The 22145-nt window shown below is 47.1% G+C and overlaps 2 protein-coding genes across 2 annotated transcripts in view; both read right to left on the minus strand.

The window, feature by feature from the left end:
* The window catches only part of GAD2 (glutamate decarboxylase 2), a 41422-nt gene extending 22523 nt beyond the window's left edge, over positions 1-18899 (minus strand). The window contains exons 1-7 of the mRNA XM_085050484.1: positions 18711-18899; positions 18385-18444; positions 18087-18239; positions 16873-17106; positions 12003-12093; positions 11060-11172; positions 7134-7249 (exon numbers count right to left, since the gene is read on the minus strand). Coding sequence (XP_084906610.1) covers positions 7134-7249; positions 11060-11172; positions 12003-12093; positions 16873-17106; positions 18087-18239; positions 18385-18444; positions 18711-18786 — 843 coding nt within the window. The 5' untranslated portion in view covers positions 18787-18899. The remainder of the gene's footprint in view (positions 1-7133; positions 7250-11059; positions 11173-12002; positions 12094-16872; positions 17107-18086; positions 18240-18384; positions 18445-18710) is intronic.
* A 1595-nt stretch (positions 18900-20494) lies between these two features.
* Positions 20495-22145, minus strand: part of MYO3A (myosin IIIA) — a 113481-nt gene continuing 111830 nt past the window's right edge. Inside the window, exon 35 of the mRNA XM_085050485.1 lies at positions 20495-21934. Within this exon, the coding sequence (XP_084906611.1) occupies positions 21820-21934 (115 nt within the window). The 3' untranslated portion in view covers positions 20495-21819. The remainder of the gene's footprint in view (positions 21935-22145) is intronic.

Raw genomic sequence — 22145 nt, forward strand, 5'->3', positions numbered from 1 at the left:
CCCCATAGGGCATGGCTGTTTTTTTCAGATTGTTGTTTCTCCTTGCTTACATAAATCCAGAGTGGCATGAGCTTTGTGGAGGTGGCTTATCAGTAACCAGCTCCCAAATGCTGAGCAAGCCAAGCCATCCTGCAGCTGAGCCTCCCCTGAGGTCTGGCACTGGCAGCCTGGTGCCCAGCAGATACAGACCCCCAGCCTCACCCCATTATCTACTCACCAGCAAAGAAGGTGAACACACTTTCCTCTTCACCTCTCCTGGGCTTTAAGCATTATGGAATCCCTGGATAAGTACACTGGGCTACTTCTCTCTAAATAACCTAAAAATGTGTGGCTGGTCCAGGTTTGGTGTTTGGGCTCCCTCAAAAGTGGGGAAGAAAAGGTACCTGCAGAAGGCACTGCATCTCTAAGGCAGAGATTTGCATCTCTAAGGCAGAGAATCTTTGGCACATTTTTTAGACTTAAGTTGAGTTGTCTTTTGCAGATCTTGTTCTTTTTTTTATTGGCTACAAAAAGTGTATAGAGTAACTCAGATGAAATGTTTACACTTCAGGTGATTAACGTTAAGCAAGATGAATCCTATCTTTATTGTCTAATTTCAAGCCAGAGCTTCTCCTTCAACCACCTACAAAAAGAGCATACTGTGCCCTATCCAAATTTTAAAACACTGTAATGAGATATGTATTTGCTATTGTTTCATTTACCTACTGTTATTTAGTTTTTAAAGTTATTTCTTAATATCAGGAGAAAAATGGGGATATTAATGTTCCTTAACATACCAGTAAGTACATCTTTGGAATTTTTGAAACACACACAACTTCAGGCTGCTTTTCTAATCAGCAAGACTCATTTGGCTTTTTTTCCAGTGCAGATAGTTTTGTAGGATTATATGTGGTAAGAAGTGTTGCACTGAGCTCAAGAGGATACTGTGGCAGTGTAAAAGCCACAAGATGTTGACCAGATGAAGGATTAGACCCAAATGATGAATTTTGCCTTTAGCATAGACTGCCCCAGAGCACTACTTTTCTGGAAAATGGTTTTACTTTGATTTGAACGGTGCTACTTGAATTAAGTTGTTCCTCAAATAAGACCAAATTTTCACTGTTTCCTCTGGCTTCAAATACCATAAAAAATAATGTTCTAGTTATTATACAGTAATGCAAAGAAATAATGTGTGAATTGACCAGTTTGATTTTAAGTTTCCTTAGATGGAAAGGAATCGAATTTCTACTTACTCTGTATGTTCAGAATGTAACTTACAGCATTGTAATCTGTGCTACCAAATAGAAAACAGGACTTCCAGGCTCCTCAAATCTTTCTCTGTAAGTTGCACCACACAGAACTCCCCTTGGATGGCTTCTGGCAGGTGGCAGCTCTGGAAAGTGTCCCCTAAGTTGGGGGGACAGTGTGCAACACTGTGTGCCGTAGAAGTGGTAGCCTAGAGATCAGATTTTCATTCATTCTACACAGAAATCAACCCAAAATCTTCCATAGCCTACAAGCTACAGACACAGAAGTCACTCAAGCTACACAGAAGTCACTTTTTAATTTCCTTCTGCATCAGCACCAAGAAGCTTCATAGTAGGTTTCTGAAACTGCTCAGACAAAAACTTCCCAAAGCCACTCTTGTCCCACCGACACTGGTATAGTTTGAGACATTCCCTGCAACTAATGGGGCTAATCCACAAAGGGAAATCAGCGTGCAAGAAGCTGAGGAGGTGATTTTTTGCTAACTGCCTCCTGATCTAGCTGCTGCATGGATGCTGAGTGCACTATTGCTGGGAGGGTGCTCCCCTACCACCACAGACAAGCCACCTCTCCCAGTGCTCACCCCGAGGATGAGGCCCCTCTGAGTGTGTCCAGCTGTCTACAATGCCGACATTGAAGAGCCAAGAGACTCCCCTCCAGTCAGTACATGCCAGAGCTGCACTCCTAGTGAAGTCTCCAGCAGCAGCTACTTCAACACGAGAGCAGTGCAGATGGGGAGATGCCAGAGGCAAAGAGAGCCTCTTCTGCCTCCTCTGTGGTCTCTAACTGGGTGAAGAAGTCCCTTATTGTCAGATCAGACCCAATCACCTGCAGTTTTTACTCTGCATTTTCTTTTCCAAACCTATGATAAGAAATAGTGCTGCTACCTCCTTGTTGAGCACCTAACAAGATATTCCTTCTTTGGGGGCTTCTAGACAAGTGGGAAAGTAAGAAAGTTGTTGCAGACTATGTGAGAACAGTCTTGCTGGGTTGGAGAACAGAGAAGATGAAAAAAATTGTATGTCTTTCCAACTATGATCAGACTTTTATTCATTCTCTGAACTGTGGATTAAGCCCACACAATCTCTAATTAATCATCAAATCCACATAAATGCTACAAGGCTCTTCAAACTATTTTCCTACTATCAATTAAAAGGGCCAAAGGCTCTTTTGTGACTTGAGCCCACCTAGTTCTCTACGGGTAAACTTCCCCTCTGCACACTTTTCCTCCTCAGGGCAGCATGACTCTGTCCTTTTGCCTGCTAGGTGTAATCCCTGCTCTATAATATTCCCAGCTACTATTAGATACTCTTTAAAGACAGTGCTGGTTGGACAGGTCAAAATCACAACAGGGAATGGGTTAAAATTCAATGGCTCTTGCCTCAAAGACAAATGGAACTACTAAAATATTCTGAGAAGGTAGCTATCCCTCTCAGCAGCTTTCTCCATGCTGAAAAAGGGATGGACTCCTCTGAGCAATTACAGCAGCCTAAAGCTGATATGCTGGAGCACAGGAGGAGTCCTTCACTTTAGATTTTTCATCGTGTTTGAAATGATAGACTGAAATAGGTTTTTACAACTGGAATCCATCACTTTTCCCCCTCTGAGTCAAGGTCTCTTGCGTCATGTGCAGTCCAGAACAGCTGCCCTGAAGGACATCACTGCTCCTGCACCAGTGCAAATGAAAGACTGATGATGTCCTGATGAATACAGAAGACTGAATTAAATCCTGAGTGCAAGTGCATCTCAGTGAAATTAAACCTGTGCAAGACCAACCCAAATAGTTGCAGGGTACTTCACCATCACCAGTGAAACAGAAACCAAGAGAAGCAGTGTACTGGGGTGTGGCTTGGGAAAGATTTGCTGGCTGGGAAGATGCACAGTTGGAATAATCACATAACCTATTTTAGGCACCAAATGTAGGTTGTGTATGTGAGGAGGCTTTTTATGGTCAGTGCACTGAAGTAGGTGAATCCCTCCCAAAGGTGATTCAGAACATTTAAATTAAGGAATATTTAGGTTCTTAATTTGGATGCTCTGAGTTTCTCTCCAGAGGTGCTTCTCTTCATTGGTTGTGCAGATAGTGAGGCTCCTAATTTTGGAACATGATGCACTCCTGAATTAGGGAGATAATTACTTAAAAGCTGTGAATTACTCCTCCCTTCCCTTCTCCCCCACTGGCAGCTGAACCTATCATGGTATCAGATGGAGTTCAGATTCTGATTACAGTAGTAGTGGTGGCAACTGTGACACAACTTCATTCATTTATAGTAAAGGAATCTCTAGACTGGTAGTAACGAAAACAGAGTCTCATCTGGGATGCTGAAATTCTTGGCTGAGGGTTGCTGATACTGAAATCTTTGCATCTGACTGAAAATTTCAAGACCAAAATCTCCAAGTTTTTCAACATGTACAGCTACCTTGAGCTTTGTTTACTACCACACCACATGTGCAGTGCATGGGGAAATGATAGTATGGATCTGCTGCTCCAGCTGGATCCCTACAAATCCATGAGACATGATCCCTACAAATCTACTGGGTCTGAATTCTCAAAGAGGTGGCTGAAGTCATCACAAAGCCTCTCTCAGTGAGTTCTGAGTGGTTTTGGGAATCCAGTGAGGTCCCAGCTGACTGGAAGCTGGGGAACATCCTCCTGATTTTCAAGAAGGGCAAGAAGGAGGACCCCAGAAAACACAGGCCTGTTAGTTTCACTTCAGTGCCTAGTAAATTCACAGAAAAGATTATTCTGGGAAGTATTGAAATACCACACCTGGAGGACAATGCAGTCATTGGTCACAGCCAGCACGGCCTCATGAGGGGAAGTCCTGCTTATCAAGCCTGATTTCCTTCTATGACAGAGTAACCCACCAAGCTGATCTAGGAAAGCCAGTAGATGTAACCTTTCTGGACTTCAGCAAAGCGTTTGATGCTGTCTCTCACAGTGTCCTTCTGGACAAAGCATCCAGCTCACAGCTGGAAAACCCCATTACACCATGGGTGAGCAACTGGATCATGGGTTGGGCACAAGGAGTTACAGTGAATGGGGTGACATCAGGCTGGTGACCTGTCACCAGTGGGGCTCCACAGGGCTCCATCCTCAGCCCAGTTCTCATCCAAATCTTCATTTTAATGACTTGGACACAGGACTCAAGGAATACCAAGTAAGTTTGCTGATGATGTGAAATTGGGAGGAGCTGTTAACTCCCTCAAGCACAGAGAGGCTCTGCAGAGAGACCTTGATAAATTAGAGCTCTGGGCAGTCACCAACAATATGAAGTTCAACAAGGGAAAGTGCCAGATTGTGCACCTGGGATGAGGCAACCCTGGCTGTGTGTACAGACTGGGGAATGAGAGGCTGGAGAGCAGTGCCACAGAAAGGGACCTGGGGATCCTGGTCCATGGCAAGTTAAACGTGAGCCAGCAGTGCCCTGGCAGCCAGGAGGGCCAACCCTGTCCTGGGGGCATCAGGCACAGCATTGCCACCTGGGCAAGGGAGGGGATTGTCCTTCTCTGCTCTGACCTGGGGCAGCCTCACCTTGGACATTGTGAGCAGTTTTGGGTGCCACAATATAAAGAAGACATTGAGCTGTTAGAGAGTGTGCAAAGGAGAGCCCTGGGGATGGTGAAGGGTCTGGAGGGGAAGTTGTGTGAGTAGTAGCTGAGGTCACCTGGTTTGTTCAGCCTGGAGAAGAGGAGACTGAGGGGAGACATCGTTGTGACCTTCAATATCCTCACAAGGGAAAGCAGAGGGACAGACACTGATCCCTTCACTTTTGTGACCAGGGACAGGACATGAGGAAATGGCATGAAGCTGAGTAAGGGGAGGCCTAAGCTGGGTATTAGAAATAGATTCTTCCCCCAGAGGGTGGTTGAGCACTGAAACAGCTCAGGGAAGTGGTCACAGCACTAAGCCTGGCAGAGTTCAAGAAGCTTTTGGACAATGCTCTCAGGCTCATGGTGTGATTCTTGGGGTTGTCTTGTGCAGGGCCAGGAGCTGAACTTGATGATCCTGATGGGTCACTTCCAGCTCAGGGTGTTCCATGATCCTATGATTATACAGTCTGCTTGTTCCTTGCCCACTGTCTTACAAGAGCATCCAACTGTGGCAGAGGGAAACCTCAGTCAGGCTGAGGAGTCTAAAAGTAGGTATATCATCAGCATGATGTGATAAATGAGACAAATGACATTTGCATACCTTAGTGTTTGTTCAGGTCCTGCGTGACACTTCCTATCTTAAAAAGGATTATACTTCTAGGCCTCTGTAATTCCTGTAACAGCTTCTGCTGCTTTGAGGGTTAAACCATTATCTCATATCCTTTGGGCAATTAAGGGTTAAAGGGTTCTGTCCTCAAATAGTGTGGTTTCTTAACGTCTCTAGAAGATGAAAACATACTTTATAAAAAGCTTGACTGAGGAAGGGACAAAACTGCAATTTTAAGATACTTTTAAAATGTAATGGATTTCAGATGCCGTCCTATGAATTCTCTAGTATATTTGATTTTTGAATGTTTAATTTGCTAAGGGAACTGCTTTTTCCCTGGCATGAAAACACAATTATTAAAGCTCATTTCATTACTTTGAGACTGATAGCACAATTTGGGTCATTGTTTAACACTCCATCGCTATGAAAACAAAGAAATTCTCTAATGATTAATAGGATTCGTTACTTTAAATAATCATGCTGAACCTTATTTGCAAGACTTAGGCTTGTAACTTCCATATGAATAATGTATCTCTAGCTGTACATCCAGCTTTGGAAAGTTGCTACTCATCTGTAGAGTCCTCTTAAACTGCTATGGGAACAATTATTCTGCAACATGGAGCCCACAGCTGTGTATTGTATCTCATCCCATCCTACTGCTATGAAAGGCATCCTCAGAGAGATTTACTCCTGCACTTTTCTGATCAATTTTTAGGGTATTTTTTGTTCTTCACACTTGCATAGAATGGAAACAAATTCTATGGCAAGTCAAAAAAGGCACCAGGAGGACATTGTTACCCAACATGGAAAGTATCCTGCTGAGCCTTGGCCACGAATGAGTCCTTTCTGGCTGAGCACACACAGAAATTTAGAGTGGACAATGAAGCCTGCAAACAACTCACAGTCCCTTCTGGGGATAACCCTTCTACTTTCCTTTCTTCCTGCACCCACATTCTCCACTCTAAGCTAGAGGGAGTTTTAAATGGTCATAAGGCCAAGAACAACCCCCCCAAGAGAGACTTCTTCATGGTTATACAAAGAGCAAAGAATGCTCTCACAAGGAATACTCCTGTTTCTCTTGTGCCCACCTCTCCTGCCCTCTGGCACTATCAGGTCCAGAGGTGCCTATGATGAACCCCCTGTGCTGAAGCTTTTGCTCACAGGAAGAAACTCCCAGCGAAGCCCAGCTGCCCAACAAACACTGCAGCTGCTCTGCTGTACACACACACATCATTGCCTTACAACTGTCTTCATGTATGTTATCACCTTCTCATCAAGTAACAGCCGGAGTGATTTCAGACAGAAAGATGTTGACTCAAAAGGATTTTCTGTTGCCCCAGAGTGACCCAAACAGATGACATTCCTGGCAGAAAGTGCTGAAGCCCAACGATGAGCTCTCCCCATTTGATGTGGTCCTTACCACTCACACCAACATTTATATGGACACAAGTGAGAGCAAAGAAATAGCAGTGGTTTGTAGAGACTGCTCTCCCTGGATTTTAGCCACAGAAAAGTGTAGAGATCCTCCCTCTATATATCAAAAAGCCAGCCTCTTCCCATGTTTTTATTCCCAGTGAAGGAATAACAGAAATGAAGACAGTTGACAGCAAATTCCTGTTCAGCTATTTTTTTCATCATAAATTCACACAAGCAGATGTAACAGATTGGAAAAAACAGAAACACATACATGTTCTGATGTGAAGGCAACCAGTCTGGGAATAGCTGCCATTCCTTTTTCTTTAACTTCTGGGAACATCTTGAAACGTGCAATCAACATAGCATACATGTTAGATATGGCACCACCTGGAGTCCACAGTAATATACTGTTACTTTTTCTATGCATTATAATGTCATTTCAGAACAAACAAGTCTTGCTAAAGTTTTTATATCTGTAATGCTAATGTCTCTGCCTCATGGCAGAAACACAGATTCTTCTTCCTGATGCTCCTCACAGCTGGGCTGTGTAATAACAGGATCTACTACACACAAATAAAAACTTATGCAAAAAGTACCACTACAAAAAATGACTGGGGCTTCCCTTCACCCTCATTCAGCTACCACCTCTCCTTCAGTCCCCCTTCAGTTCAGGAAATCTTAGCTTTCCATATGCCATCAACACATAATCCCCACTCTATTCCACCTCCTAAGCAGGTGTCCCCACAAGGCAACTTCCTAAGGGATTTCCAAGTGCTACCTGATCTATGCTCTCCTCTCCTAAATCAGGGTGGTGTTTTATGCCCCAGCTTTGAGCAAACCCACCCACTGAGACCAAACAGCCACTGCCTTCTGGATAACTGGAATGGGAGGAGAGAAGAGAAAGTGAAAAGGGTCATTCTAATAAATATTTTTCATTTTCATTGTCCTCTGATGGGAACAAGGGGAAAAGGCTAAATGTCCCTAACACTTGCCTTAAAATCACTGGCATACATTCACTTAAAATACCCATTTCAAGATGCATGTTTTACCCACTTCAAGATGGGTATCAGATTGACAGCTCTGCAGAGGTCTGTTTTTCCTTTTTGAGATTTTTAAAAACTGAGTCTCTGTGTCTACAGTGGAACAACGTTTGGCTTTACATTAATGCTGCATGAGCACTATGGGAATATAATGCAGTACCTGAGGCAGAGGCTGAGAACTTTTACATTTGTATACACACAAACACACACAGAGACAGATATGTATATATGAAATCCATCAGGTTTATCCTATATATATATATATATGTATATGTATACACACACACACATATATATATATACACACACAGAGATTGATTATATATTGATGTTTATGCACATATATTTATATAAAGCAAAGGTTTTAAATGAACAGGTCAAAATGCCACTGAGGTAGAGTTCAACTATTGCAACATTCATCCATCTAAAAATGGAGTGAAGAGCACAAGATGTGCACCTCCAGAGGATGGTTCAGCTCATTCTATGGCAGCTGTCTGTAGATGGGACCTGCCCTGCAGACACATCCCTTCCCTCTCCCTCAAGTATACAGGAGTTGCTGTAACTAGCCCAGGGTATTCACCCAATGCTTGGGCAGCCAAAGTGAGATAAGCTAAAATCTACCCTTTAAGCAGATGAAGGAAACACTGTTGAGTATCTGTGCTGGCAAATTTAACATTGTTTTGACTTGTAAGATTTGTTTTAATCTCACCAAAGATATATATACTGTTGCACAGCCCACAGAAGCTGTGCCCTTCATTTCTAATCAGTATCCTAGCTCTGCTCTTGCAGTGAGGCTGCCCTGCTCTGGGCTTTCCCTGACCTCACTGGCCCTCTTGTGAATCCAAGGGAAAATGCCACAGAAGAATGGCATTGCTGGCATATGGGTCAGCACAGATCAGGGTTTTTCATCCCCTTTCAACTATCTTGAGGGATATGAATGTATTTCTACACCTCTCTGCAGAAATGACAAAAGAAGAAATGGAGAGATTAAGACGAAATGCTCAGGTACCTGCCCCTAAGAAATGCAGATGTCATGCAACAGCTGCTACTGATGATTTAGGTGACTCAACCAAGGTGTTCAAGTTGAAGTAATTTGGCCTATCTTGTCCAATGTCATTGGCTCAGTGTCAAAAGAATCAAGACTGAAATGTTAAGTTTCTTCAATACGAGGCTTTCCTATTAGTATTAATTACTCTGTCATTGTACCTTAAGTTTATTAATAAGCCTGCATTCTGCTTTTAATTTTGTAGCTGTGTTTACATCCACAGTTAATTGCAGGTTACAAAACACACCTACAGAATTTGGAGAAAATAATCAGGCCCTTATGCTTTACATGTATTGATACTGTGTATTTAATTCCAGAGAATGCAGAGAGGAAGAACCTTTTCCTTGCAACAGCGAGGGCTTCAGCTAAAGCCATGACAGTTTGAAGTGAGAAGACAGCACAGAGATTATTTTGATGATTGCCTAAAAAAGCAGAACCTGCACACTGAGTATTGCTGCCTTAAGAGAGTAAATCAGAGCTATGTACTTTGCACAAACCAGAAACTGCAGAGAAATAAAGAATGAGAAGGGGCAGCCCTGCAAATGCCAGCGCAGGCTCACGCTCGCCGGAGAGCCTGACCCACGCAGGTGTCAGCTCGATGAAGTGAGCTCTGACACACCAGCCACACCTTGGCCCCGTGTCAGGCAGGACCTTCCACAGCCCCAGCAGCTCCTCCTGGGGCACACACCTTTCCTGACTCACAGTGTCTCTACAGGAGTTTGCCAGACTCGGGCAGATCTGAACACACACCGAGCCTTTCAGCCAGCCTGCTGCCGTGCCCGGCTCTGCCCTCCAGGGCTGGCTGGGCAGCATGGCTATTGCTCTCCTCTCACCCTGCAGGGCCCTGACAGCCCAGTGGGAAGGTGAGGAGCTAAGAGCAGCTGTACCGAGCCAGGTCAGGGTTGGTAACCAACCACTGCTCAGTTTCCAAAAGCTTTCACTTTGGTCCTGGGCTCGGGATACACACTCAGATGGCTGGTGTGATGGAGGCCAAGGTTTTCAGGGGGATCTCTGAGCACCACAGTAAAAGCTGTCAGAGTTTTTGCTCTCAGTGCTTTTAAGTAAGAACTCATCAAAAAGCAATGTCAATTCTTCTCCTGTGTTTCTCTACATCTGTGGAAAGGGCCAGAATAAAACTCCCACACCACTTCCCACGAGTGCATTCAGATGTGAGAAGTTGAAGGTGAACCTTGCCTGACCTTCATGGCCTCGGAGAGCTGAACGTCTGAGGCTGTTATCAGTGAGGCTTTCCTCTACTCAGCAGTGCTCTCTTTCCCTCTCCAGTAGGCCAACTAGCTTCCCTTCCTGAAAGGCTCCTTCTGCAACAGCTAACAGTCTGTTCTCTTTTGACAGGCCATGATTTTATACCCAATGTATATTCTGTCAATATTTTGCAATTTTGTAAGAGAGACAAGCCAAAATTTTTGAGCAATGAAATTAGAGAGTAAGAGAAGAGGTGACAAAGAGTATAAATCAAAAGACTAAGTGGAATGATTAAAAAAACAAAAAGTCTTAACAATGTTAATCAATGATTTCTATACTAACTTTTTTGCCTTACTGACTTGCCCTGAAAGATTCAGGTTTCTAAGCCTTTAAGCACTCAGATTAACTAGCTGCCCAAGCACCCCACTGAGCAAAACAGGTCAGCTTCACAAGGAAAGCCAGCAACATGCTCTAATGCTGGCAGGGTCTTACTGACTCCACTAAAACTGCTGGAAGGGATGCTGTGTCTTTCCCTGCTTGCTCCAATTTCCCCTGCAGTGATGGAGAGCTTTGTTGTGTTTCTTCCCTCCATTATTAACACAATAGTCTATTTCATGTAATCCATAAAAAGTGGGGGCAAAGCAAAACTGCAAGGCAAACGTCTCGTCTCATTATGCTTCCCATGTGCCATTACAGCTGCTCATCATGCAGTGCAATTTGCTCAAACAGACCCTCATAATCACATCCCTGAAATTCATAAACATGCAATACTTTATCTCAAAGAGGCCACTGGTGTTTACTAGCAAGTGTCCTCTCAAACATGCATATTTAATTATATTTACTCTTTAGCTACAGGGCATGTCATATACCACAGTCTGAAAAACAGAGAAAGCTTGAAATGTCATGTACCAGGTGAAAATATCCCATCGCCACAGCCCCCTGGCCAGCCAACCATCTCTCTCATTTTCCTTAGTGTGACATATTCCAAAAGTACAAACACTGGAGCAATTTCATAGGTGAACCTGAAACGTAGTAATGTCCATGTTTAATGCTTTCATCTCAACACTAACATATCTTTCTCCAATATTACATTACATTATAGCCACAACATACTCCAACTAATACATGTAAAGATCTGTTTCACAATATTTTCCACAGTCTTCCTTCTGATTCGACATCAAATGTCTAGAAGGAGAAATGCAGAGAGCGCTTGAGAATACATTTCCACCCACTTTAGTGAAAATATTTTGCCCCCTGTTCCAGGTTGAAGGCTTTGCCCTACATCCAAGAGGTGCTGGGCAGAGCCAGCCCTTCGCCCTGCACAAATCCGTGTGCATATCTCGAGGCACGTGTCAGCTGTCCTATGCACAATGACCAGACAGTGCATGAAGCTAAGCAAGCACACCAACATTCTTCCTAAGCCCAAAGCGAAAAAAACCCCACACTTTAAATTCTGCATCTCTTTCTTACAGGAAGCAATGGCTCTGTCTGCTCCCAGTATGGATTGTACATAACCCCTCTACATGAATGCAACTGCTCACTTAGCCCACCTTTCATTTTTTGTATTTATGCATGCAAAATTTTAATCTGTTTGTATTTTTTCTGTGCTTTTGGGAGGTAGCAAAACCAACATCATACCAGTATGATGAAATCTTATAAATGAGAGCCTCCAAGACAATGTTGAATGTCTTTTTGTAAATAACTTGTAACCATTTAAAAAGCAGTTAATTTTCCCCCCAGCAATTTTAGCATAAAATAATTTTTCATTCATATACAGCAACTGATTTTTTAGAGTATTACTGTAAAATTATATTAAACATCTATATATTAAATAAAAAAATTTGCTACTTACATATTAGTATTTGCTGCTGATGTCAGCCAGTCTGCCGCCAATCCAACCATGTCCAATCCAGTGGAAAGTTGATTAAAATATCTAGGGTGCCCTGCATAAGATAATAGGCTGATGACTCTGAATGAAACTATTCAGTGCTGAACAGTATATTTACCTTCATATTTCTATAGAGAAGGAAGTGCTTTCAAGGTATGAAACAAAGCAAACAGCAGTAAATACATTTCTTGAAAAAGGCGGGATAATTTCTCTTCTTTCTCATTTCAAACTCAGTAAAATCAGAGTAATTACACTGAACACAGAATAATGAATTCCAACATTTCCTATTATCCTTTCAATATGCCTTGAAAATTAGCACATTGCTGCCTCACAAAAATAGCTGTTTGCTCCCGTTAGTGTGTCACATGTTGTCACTGGATATGGTTTTGCCTGACTAGGTTTGAAAGGCACGCATGAGACACCATCTGAAGAGCTTGCCAGGACATATAACATCAGTGATGAATGGCTAATGATTGTAATAGACAGGGCAAAATGAGAAAATGGAGTATTTTGGTGACTGCTTTGCACATGACTCAATGGCTGATGATTGGATGAAGATGGCAGGGAAGGTGGTGGTCCTTGTAATTTCTTCACTGTCAGAGTGCAATTACAAATAGCCTGGCTACTTGCAATTGTGATTTTAATCAAACACCATGAAAACCAGCACTGCTGCCCCAGCAGAATGATGCACAAGACTATATTCAGTGAGCAGATAGTCCATTTACTTGGTTAATCTAATTGGCTCCTGTTTTTTTCTAAAATCCTCCTAGAGATTTTCCTTAAAAAGATGCCTAGAGCCATTAAACTCAGGAAGCATTAAAATTCCATTTTTACTAGTTACTTCCCGCAAGCCCCTGATAAGTGGCATAATTACTGGTACAAATTATGGATGGCCCACAATTACTTAAATGCCATACAACTCAAAGGAAGGCAGCCTCTGCTTGGAAAACACCTGTCCTGACCCTTAGACGATGTACTGTTATTGCCATCAGAGAAAACAAAAGATAAAGGAAGATGATTGAGGAAATGCAGACCCAGCACTGAGAGAAAACTTATCTTCGGTCTCCTGTGGCCTCTTATCAGGCGTGGACACATGGCTGGCAGAGCAGCACGGGGAATTGCTCCCCAGCTCCCACCCTGCAGCACACAAAGGCAGAGTAATCAGGCTGAGCAGGCAGGCCAGAGCTGAGGATATGGGGCAGGGGACACACATGCAAATTCCACCTCCCTGTGCCCTTAACCTGAGACCAGCCCTGTGCTATTGCCATCCAGCCTGATCGCATTTTGCACTGAGCTCCCCCTGTCCAGTGACAGAAACTGCCACCTTTCCCTGGTCTGTGCTGCCAAACACAGGCAGCCTAAGTCCCTGAGACACCGAGGAATGATGCTGAGATCCAGCAGAATGAACTGGATCTTGCTCCCTGCTGTTCACACTCTTCAGTGGGGTCAGTGGACCTAAGACACACGTGCACCCCATCACCACCACCACGGCCTCAGCAACCCTGCTCTGGAAGCTCTGCCTGACAGAGGACTGCACCTCCCCATACTGGAGGGATTTTGGGAGATTTCCATATTTATACCTTAGGTTCCATATCACAGCTGGATCCCAGATTTCACCTGAAAGTAACAGAAAATTAGGAGCTAAAACCCTTTAGTAGGTCTGAGCCACAGGAATGCTCAAAGAGGTTACAAAACCTCCTGTTTTGGAAATAAATCCGCACTGAAAAGCTGGGGAATAGCAGAATTTGTATCTGCAGCTGCAGTGTCTCAGCGGGTCTCTGCCATACCCAGCCCCAGGCGACAGCCCTGTTGTCACTGCCTGTTTCTTCAAGCAAACCTCCCAGCACACCACCTGCTTTGGGAGCTGCCGCAGGAACGGGGCCGGGCAGCCGGACCCTGGAGCGAGCAGCGCTGCATCGAGAGATGTCAGGATGGAGAGAGCGGGAGCTGCGGCTGCCGGGAGAGCCCCCAGGACCACACCTGTGACACAGCCCCTCCCGCTCCGTGCCCTTCCCTTCTGCGGCACGGCTGGAACACGGGAGGGCAGGGAATGCACTGCCCCAGCCTGACCCCAGCCCTTGCTGCAGGGGTTTGTCTGTCCATTGACAACTCAATACGTGAGCAAACTCTCTTCTCTTGGCTAGATGGACATGGAAAATTGAGCCTTTGCTTAAAATACAGGCTCTGCTGGCCAGGTAAGAAGAGTTTATAAGAGGTGCTGAAAAATCACTACCCGGGTGCCTCTGCCTGAAATACACATCCTTTGTCGAGGTTGCTGCTGAACAAAGAGGTATTGGAAAAGAGACTGTGACAGGGTGAAGAATGGGGGGAGAGGTGAAAATAGGAGATTATGACTTCATGGTTTGTTTAGCAATAAACAGTGTATTCGCAGATATGCCAGAGTAAATCGGGAGACGACGGCCAAGACACAGGGACAAGGCACAGGGACACCGGGGTCCTGGCTTTCACCAGCGAGGGCGTGCCTTTGTCCCCCACACCCTCCCAAACACACTCCCGCCGGCACCGGTTCGAGGCACGGGCATTCCCAGCATGAACACAGCCTCCGCAGCGGCCGGCGGGAAGCGATGAGAAGGGCTGAGCACCCCGGACAGCTCGGATAAAGGCACGGCTGGCAGCACTGAGTCTGGCCGTGCTGGCAGCCTCACTGCGTGCATGGCCAGCATCAGCGCCTGCCAGGGAGCAAGGCTGGGCCAGAACCGGCTCCTTGCGTCCTTCCTGGAGTCCCTAGGCCATTTTTAAACGTTCGTATTTTAATTCCCCTGTTCAATTTCAGTTGTACAGCACACTGTAACTGAATTTCACACCCGTCTCTCCCTGCATTCGCAGTCACTGCCTTTTACATTCTCTAGGCAAGGATTCTGTCTCTGCTGGCAAGGGGGCAGAAAGCGTGGCATCCCCGCACCCCAGCGAGCCATGGCATGCGGGCAACACCTGGGAGCAACCCAAACCTGCCCCTCGGCCGGGAAATCAGCCATCTGCCTCGCCGAATGCCCGGACCTGGGGATCCAGCTGTGAGGCTAATCTAAGCAATACAATTTATTTTTCAATGAGCCTGCCGGGCCCCTGCAGCCAAACGCCGCCCAGGAGGGGCCGTGTCCGAGGGGCTCCTGCGGCAGCAGTGGAGGCAGACGCTGCCCCCAGAAACCTCACCATACTGCCCTTCCTCTGAGGGTCATTCCAGTGTTTTACTCTGAAGCACATGCCGAACCCTCTGCATTTTGTTAACCCCCTCCCAGGCTGGGGCTGTCGCCCCAGCGTGCTGAGGAGCAGCAGCAGCCAAGCGAGGTGGCTTTGCACCCCCTGGAATGAGCCCTGCCATGCCACCGCATTTTGCAAAACCCCCCAGCACCCGTTCTCAGACTTCAAAAACATTATTTTCATTAATACAAATTTTAAAAAGCCAAGACGGGAAAGCCTCCAATATTTACAGAGAGGAAGAGAAATGGTAAAAGGGTCTCTCTTTTTGGATGCACAAAATTAAACAGGTCTATTATGTGAAAACAGGCTATAACAAAAAACAGTTAAAGAAAATCACCTAAGAAACACTATTTTTTGACTGCCCAGAATCACAGATTCCACGTTCTACATCATTCCGTGCAAACATGTTTCCTATGCCCTACCCAGACGCATCACATAGATCACTGGGCTGACCGACTTTGTTCCTGTAGATATCATTTCTCTAACTATTTATTGCAATATTTTACAGATATTTTGACAGCACCCGACTCACGCACCAAAAACATTCGTCTGGTCATTTCCACCTCTAAACGACGAGGATTACACAGATCACTCATAATCTTTACCGGGATCTGTCTGTTCTCTTCTCAAAACCTGGGGGTTTTTGTTTTCCACTCAGCCTCTAGTCACAAATCAGCCTTTTGTCTCTTTCAGTAATTGCTACGCATTTATTTTTAAGCAATTTCTCAGTAATTCAAATTCCCACTAAGAGCTCCCCGGACTCCCTATTATTTCCCAATGACAGCCGTAATTGCGGCTCCGCTTTCTGCCTGCTCCGCCGCAGTTTATTTAAGGTGGTCCCGATGCAGAGTCGGGCGCTTCCCCACGCCTGAGCGACCCCATGCCGCCTTCCCTCCCCGAAGCCCACATGGGGCACGACTAACAGGGGATGCCAGGCAGGCAGGAGTCAACCCATCCCTGCTTTCCCCAGTGAAAAACAACTGATGGCTGATAAAATAAATCAGACATCGGTTTTGTTGCTTGAGCCTAAAGTTGAAACAAAAATCAATGTTTCAATATTCCTGTGTACGATTCTGCTAAATTCTCCAATTTTTATTTTACGTCCTGCAGGCAAAGTGAGAGACACGGCAAATGGCCGCCCAGAGGTCGCATTTTCAGGCTGTTTACTGCGATTTTGGCTGTTAAATGCGCTGGTCCCTGCTGCCCCCCGTGCAGGGACTTCCCTCTGCCCTGCGCTCCGCTCCCGCCGCATCTCTGCTCTGCAGGGAACAAGAGGCCATCGCCAGGGCATCCCACGTGAAACGGATGAAAAGGAAGGGCAGAAATTGGTGAAGGTAGTGCCAAGTCTGCTCAGTGGCACACTCGGCAACTCCGACGCACAGACGCATTAATTTTAAATCGGAAAGGGTGTGCGAGGCTGAGCTGACAGCTACAGAGATGGAGCTGCTGGAGTGTTTTATCATTTTGGAAAACTATTTCTGTCTCTGCTAGAAATTGCTTGGAGCTGACAAAATACAGTTGCTGCTTCAATCTTTAACGTTTCAAGCTAAATTGAAATGACACCTTTAATCAACGGATGAGACCATACAGAGTAGAAAATGAGCATTGCTATTACCTGTTTTAATTGCATACTTCAGAGTCATTCTGCAGTTCGATAAAATTTCTTCCAAGGTCTGTGGCTGGTCTGCCAGTTCCCAGTTATATTCCTGGAGCAGCTCATTTGGATAATGGAAATCAATAACTTTTGTTGATCTGTCAAAACTTTTCACCACATACTGAAGTAAAATGTCCACAACGTCTTGTAGGAAAGACATAGTTGTTATTTCTCCGTTGCATGTCGGCAGAAGATCTGGGAATGGAGAAATTTAAAAGTTAACTTCGTTTTACGACTTCATGCATAGATTTTGAACAAAGGCTTCTCCCACATATGTTTAGGAAACCTTTACACTGTGTTTAATAGAAATAGGTTTTATTTTCATTTAATAAGCGGATTGACAGGATTGTATTTCAAGGAATGTTCTGAGAGATAAAACGATTTAATCTCCTATCTAAATTGGCCAGTTCTGTCCACAGTATATTTCAGACCAATTTTAAAGACAGCGAGAGCAGGGAAACAAGAAATAAGGGAAAACGAATCTCAGGAGAAATAAAGACTGAGCAACAAATGTTACAAGCAGCACCCTAAAAATTGTCATTTGCCTTGCAATAAAATACCTTCGTGGTGACTCTCCTATGCAAGTGACTTGTTGATAATTTAATGCCTTTTTCTGAGGCAATGCTGCACGGGCTCTCGGTGTACACAAAGCTTTTGTTCAAGCGTGATGGCTCAGTCCGAGCCGGACTGTAGTGGAAGCCCCTAATTTGGGGTCCCGGGCTGCCGAGTAAAAGGGTGAGCTCTTGGCCAGCGCATGTCGGCAGGAAGCTGGGATCTACTCATTAGCAGATACGCTACCTCCAAGGTCAGAAAAGATGAAGTGCAAAAATATCTCGAATTAACGCAAATGAGTAAGAGAGCGCTCTATCTCCCTCCTCCCCTCCAACCTTAATTACATCGCAGGGTCTTCAAAGAGAAGGTCGCTGCTACCAGTCTCCTTAGAAATAGAAAGCTGCAGGCTCCAGCACGCGGGATTTTACTGCTTTGTTTTTTTCTTTTCAGGATTTCTTGTTGTTTGAGTGATTTTTCGCGGGTTTGAGAAATGCCCGGCGGGGGCCGGGGCTGAGGGCGCAGAGCAGGCACCCCACGCCTCCGCGCAACGCGATTTCCCGACCGAACCGCTGGGTTTGTGTTGTTAGTTTTAGAGCAGCAGCGTGCCCCGGGAGCGCCGTTACCTGTTGAGTGCAGAAAGGCGTAATTCACGTCCGCTTTTTGGCAGCCGCAGGGCTTTTTGTCGCAGGTACAGGTCGGCCTCGGCTCCGCTACCCCCGGGGCTGCTGCCTTGGCGCCGGTTTCCACGGGCTTCTCGGCATCTCCGTAGAGCAGGGCTTGACAGCGACACGGACACACGGCCTCATTACCCGGGCATCGACCCTCGTCCCCCGCCCCCCCGGCCCGGGGCAGGTCCCGCGGCGCTCCGCGGGCGCGCAGCCGCGCCCTCGCCGCGGGCTACCGGGGCCTCCCTGCCCTTACCGCAGAGTTTGTTTCCGATCCCTCCCGTGAACTTCTGGGCAACCTGACACCAAGCTCTGGCTGTAAGAGAAAATCGAGCGGAGGGTCCGTGGGGACGGGTGTGGGTCGGGGGCGTCTCGTCCGACCCCCGGTCCCGTTCCCCAGGACCCCCGTGCCCCGCAGAGCCCCGCGGCGCTGTCCCCGGCTCCAGCCGCCGTCGGTCCCCGCCGCCCGCACCGCTTCGTCGCGCCGGTCGAGCTGCCACAAAGGGGGCTCCGGAGACCGGGCAGCGCTGTCACGGCGGCTCCGTCGGGCCGGTCCCGCCCGGCCGCTCGGCGTCCGCCTACCTGTGCCGGGCGCCTCGGCCGCCGCGGAGCCCTCCTCGGCTCCGAAGTGCCAGAAGCCGGAGCCGGGGCTTGCCATGGCGGAGGCGAACCGGCGGGGCGGGCGAGGAGAGGCGAGCTGCAGCCCAGGCGGCCTGAGCGAGTGTGCGTGAGTGTGAGTGTGCGGTGTGTAAGTGCGCGCGGCTGCGCCAGGCGGCGGCAGGCGAAGGGGCGGGAGCGCCCCGGGCACGCGTGGGTGGGAGCGTCTCCCGTGGGCGCCCCCGGGCCGCGCCCCGCAGGCGCTGCTGCCCGGGACGGGGCGGGCGGCTCCACGGCAGGAGGTGCCCGCTGAGGCGGCCAGCGGCGGCGGCGTCGGCTGTTCTAAGCGGTGTCCGCACCGTGCATCGGAGGATCGAGGGGCGGCGGTGGGAGGACGATGGTGCTCTGAGCAGACCCGAGCTATAGGGGCTGCTTGCGCCGGGGCTGCAGCTGCCTGGGGGGGCGAAGGCGAGCGAGGTGGCTTGTGCCGTCTTCACCCCGCCGACGGTCCTTGCGGCCGCAGCCCGGCGGGGCGGGAGGAGAGGGCCGAGTCCTCCGGTGCCGCCGAGCGCTGAGCGGAGTGGAAAGGTAGTTTTCCTGGTCTTGGCGCGGGTGGCCGTGGTGGTCCAGCCTGGTACCCCGAGGGGAAGGTTGGAACTACGGGGAAAAGCATCAATCCTTTAAGATGCGAAGTGACGGGAAATCCCCCCAGCCCCCTCCTGTTCTTGCACCGGGGCACCCCCGCAAGTGCGCGCAGGGCGCTCCTGGGCGGCGGCGCCGAGGCCGGGACAGCCCGGGATAGCCCGTGCCGCCGGCGGCGAGCAGCAGGGCAGTCCCGGGGTGGGGAAGAGACAGCCCTCCTGAGCCCCAGCCGTCCCATCGGCCCGGCCCAGAGCCACCGGCGGGCGCCCCGTCGGGCCGGGCCGCTGCGGATAAGGCGCGGGTGGAGGGGCCAGCACGGGGCTGGGCTCCCGCTGTCCCTCCGGCTCCCGGGCGGGCAGGGGCTCCCGGCTCCCACGGACCTGCGGGAGGAGCCTTGCGCGACGGCACGGCTGAGCCCGAGTGTCCCTGGAACGCCGGGGCACTGCCGGGGGCTTCCCGCAACATTCCGAGACCATTCCGAGCACCATCCTCGCTCCAGCCCGGGGGAGGCAGAGGGCCCAGAGGCCAGACGGGAAGAGCACGAAAACAACTGTTCCCGTTCCCTTCACGATGTCATTTCTGAAGGCAGCCGAACCCATCCCTCTTCCACCCAGCCGGGTCTCGGCGGGAGCACAGAGCCTTTCCCTGCCGCGGCTGCCTCTCCTCTGGCACAGGAGGGATTTCCAGCCCTGGCCTTGAAGGGAGGCAGGACCACAGCAGGTCAGGATGTGGCTCTGCCGAGAGCGCTGGTCACGCAGAGCCCCCACGCTCTTCACAGCCAGGCCGCGCTGTGTTCGGCCCCGGGCATCTCTGCTTTCTGCAGGCACTTGCATGGTTACGAGGACTGTCCCACCATGGGACCTCACAGAAATAACACAATGCTTTAAACTTTAAACTCAACGTTTAAAACACTGCTGTGGTGGGAAAGCAAAAGAAAACCAGTCTAGGCACCTCTTCATGTGAAATTACAGTCTGCTCTGGTTGCCGCATCACGCTGGCTTGCACGTAGACAAAAACCCCAGCTTTCCACGACCAGAGGCTGCTGTGAGCCCTTCCCTGCCTTGCTTGCTCATGCCCCAGTCCACAATGTTTTGTCGGTTCTGGGTGTAATTCAGACACAATCAACCGTATCGCTGCTTGGTGCATTTTTATTTACTTTACTGTTTTAATAACACGTGACAAAGCAACTTTGGAACGGATTTAAAAATTTTAACAATTTATAGCAAATTTTACATTGCAGCAAATTTTAATCTGTTGCACAGGCTTGTAACTAGTTACAGATCAGGAAGCAATGGTTATCTGTCTCTGGGGAAAAGGCCAAATGTGCATGGGGAATGGACAAAACCCAGCCCCTGTGGCTGACTGCTGCCGCCAATTGTCACGTTTAGGAGAGCTAAGGAATGGAGTAGGATCAGGCCTTTATGCTGGCATGGTGAAATTTGCCTTCTCTTGCTTTGCAGCTGGGAACATGCAATTATGAATCTTGAATGGAAGCGCTGCAATTATCTGTGTGGTTTCTGTGAAATAAGGTCTTTTGAATAAGGAATTGGGGAAATTTGAACACTGTGGCTATTGCTTTTATTTTCATTTAATTTTTAGTGGAACTGATTAAGAATGATCATTACATTTCGGCAGCAATCAACCTGAGAGTGTATTTCTATTCCTTTCTTGCTACCCCAGAGATTAAGATTCCTAAAAATCTAATGCAAATGAGAACAAAGCAAACATGATTTAAAAGTTCATCACTTAGTCACAAAGCTCAGAGGCAGAGGAGAGGGCTGGATATACTTCCCATAAATGGACATCTCCAACATAAAGATTATACACACAATATTGACCTTTAAAACTGGCTACTAGCTTTACAGTAAAGTCAATAATGAAATAAACTGCCATAGTATGCTATCCAATTGATCCTTTATATTCATTTTCACTAGAGGGACACTTGCCACAAACAGGTCATCCCAAAATTTAGGCATTGTAAAACTAAAATGAGAAATTCCCCCATGGTGCTCTTGCCATTTTTTTTTCTGTAAAACAATTTATTAGAAACAATAACTAAAGTTTTCTGAAGGTGCATATGGGAATCTGAAAGCTTAACTAGGGAACTATAAAGTAAATCATTATTTTGATTGGATGAGACTGATGAAGTTAAAAAAATATGCACTGAGGAAAGCAACCTAGATTTAAGCTGTTTAATGTCTAATAGTTTTAGGATGTAGCAGTGGTACACAAAAGAAAGCTGATTTTTATATTAGGGAAGAATATTATATGTGACTGACAGTGTCCCTTTGCAATGCTGTTGGGCTGTAAACCACAGCAATTCATATTCACATGAACACACACGTAAACTTGAAACACCGAAGATTAAAAAAAAAAAAGGAAACACATGGTATAAAATGATAAAAAAAATTATGCTAATAAAAGCCAAATGGCAGCAGGAACAGCACAGCAGCTAGAACTGCTGGATAAGGCGCCGGCGCTGTGAGGTCTTCCGCAGCAGTCGTCTGTAGTCATAGGGATTATCTTCGGCTTTACTCTCTTCCAGGGGTCTTTCTGCCACCCTCGACCTAGGCATTAAGCAGAGAAGTGTTTTAGAAATTAAAGTCAAAACATTTACCTTGGCAAACACTCCTAATCGACTGCTTAACCTCCACCCTTGTGGGAGAAAAATAAAAGGAGAAAGAAAAAAAATCAGCTGACTTTGCTAGGCCTCTTCCTGTGCTGCACAAAACAGGCACCTTGGAACAAACACATTATATGCTAGAAGCAGATGAACAC

The sequence above is a fragment of the Lichenostomus cassidix genome, chromosome 2 (assembly GCF_008360975.1).
Source record: "Lichenostomus cassidix isolate B80296 chromosome 2, HeHo_3.0, whole genome shotgun sequence".
Classification (NCBI taxonomy): domain Eukaryota; kingdom Metazoa; phylum Chordata; class Aves; order Passeriformes; family Meliphagidae; genus Lichenostomus; species Lichenostomus cassidix.